Raw genomic sequence first — 1,281 nt, forward strand, 5'->3', positions numbered from 1 at the left:
CAACGAGACCAGCGGAACTTGTGCTACAATGTTTAACAACCTCACATTTTCCAGACACGCAGACCCCGCGCAGGTCGGCGAGCTTGCAGGACGTGCCGTCTCGGGCGGGCACCATGAGCTGCCGCTGGCCGTCCACGGTGGTGCAGTGCAGGTCGCAGGGCTTGCTGGAGATGTGCACGTAGTCATCTGGGGGGACAGGGGCTCTCAGGATCGGGGGCCGGGTTCAGGGGCTCCCCTCTCCTTCCCACGGAGACGGCGCCCCCCCACCCCGGGACATGGAGGGGGAAATGGAGGCCCGGAGAGTGGGAGGGACTTGCCGGGGACTCAGGGGCTGGAATGCACCACGATGCGGGCTCTGTGCCTCTCGCCTCTGCCTTCTTGGGGGGGGGGGGCAGGTCCCCCTGGCAGGAGGCTGAGCCCCCTGGTGGCCTGGGCTGCTGGCCCGGGACCCCCTGCACGTGCCCACGGCGGGGAAGGCCAGCTCGTTTATTCTGCGGCCTCAACTCCCTCTGACCTTTGACAAGACCCCTCCCGCTGGGCCAGTTGGCCCATCTGCCCTCCCACTGTCTGAAGGGGCTGGCCCATTGGGAGTGGGTCTTGCCAGGGTTGGGAACCCCCCACCCCGCACTGTGCTCCCCGCCGGGCAGCCAGGGCCAGGTACCGGGGTACAGAGGCTTCCACTGGTGCGTCCGCCCGTTGTACACGTGCGAGTTGAAGGAGATACACTGCTCCTCCCGGAAGCTCCTCCCGTCCGGCGGACACTCCTGGGGGCGAGAAGGCGGGGGTGGTGAGGGGGAGGCTCAGAGGAACTCGACAAAGGCGTTTCTGTCCGGGCCCAGCAGGAAGTGGCTGCCGCCGAGGTGGCCTCTCCTCTCTGCGTCTCACCGGCTCGCTCTCGGGAGGAGCGGGGACGAGAGGAAGGACAGCGACCGCCCTCAGACTGTCCCCAGGGGCTCCGGTGGGACCCTGTCATGTCCCTGCCACCCCGGCTCCCAGTGTGTCCCCGGCTGGAGGGGCTGAGGCGGGGCCCAGGGCAGAGGGGGAGCGCCCAGGACGGGCAGCGGGTCCCCCTTGGAGCCCATGAGCGTCCAGGAGGACAGCTGACCCTTGAAGCCAACACAGAGGCTGTGGCCACTTGGTCCCTCCAGCCCCTAGCCCCCTGCACGTGTGCACACGCGGACACACACAGACACCCGGACACGGGACCGCGCGGAGCTGGAATGCTCCCTGATGGACAAACGCCCCCACCCTCCGGGCTGGCTCTGCCCCAGGCCCCGGCGC

At 68.8% G+C, this 1,281-nt stretch overlaps 1 protein-coding gene across 1 annotated transcript in view; it reads right to left on the reverse strand.

Moving 5' to 3' along the window:
* ADAMTSL2 (ADAMTS-like 2) overlaps positions 1 to 1,281 on the reverse strand; it is a 27,753-nt gene that overhangs the window by 24,134 nt on the left and 2,338 nt on the right. The window contains exons 4-5 of the mRNA XM_014544221.1: positions 662 to 764; positions 46 to 186 (exon numbers count right to left, since the gene is read on the reverse strand). Coding sequence (XP_014399707.1) covers positions 46 to 186; positions 662 to 764 — 244 coding nt within the window. The remainder of the gene's footprint in view (positions 1 to 45; positions 187 to 661; positions 765 to 1,281) is intronic.

Source organism: Myotis brandtii, unplaced genomic scaffold (genome assembly GCF_000412655.1).
Source record: "Myotis brandtii unplaced genomic scaffold, ASM41265v1 scaffold357, whole genome shotgun sequence".
Taxonomy (NCBI): domain Eukaryota; kingdom Metazoa; phylum Chordata; class Mammalia; order Chiroptera; family Vespertilionidae; genus Myotis; species Myotis brandtii.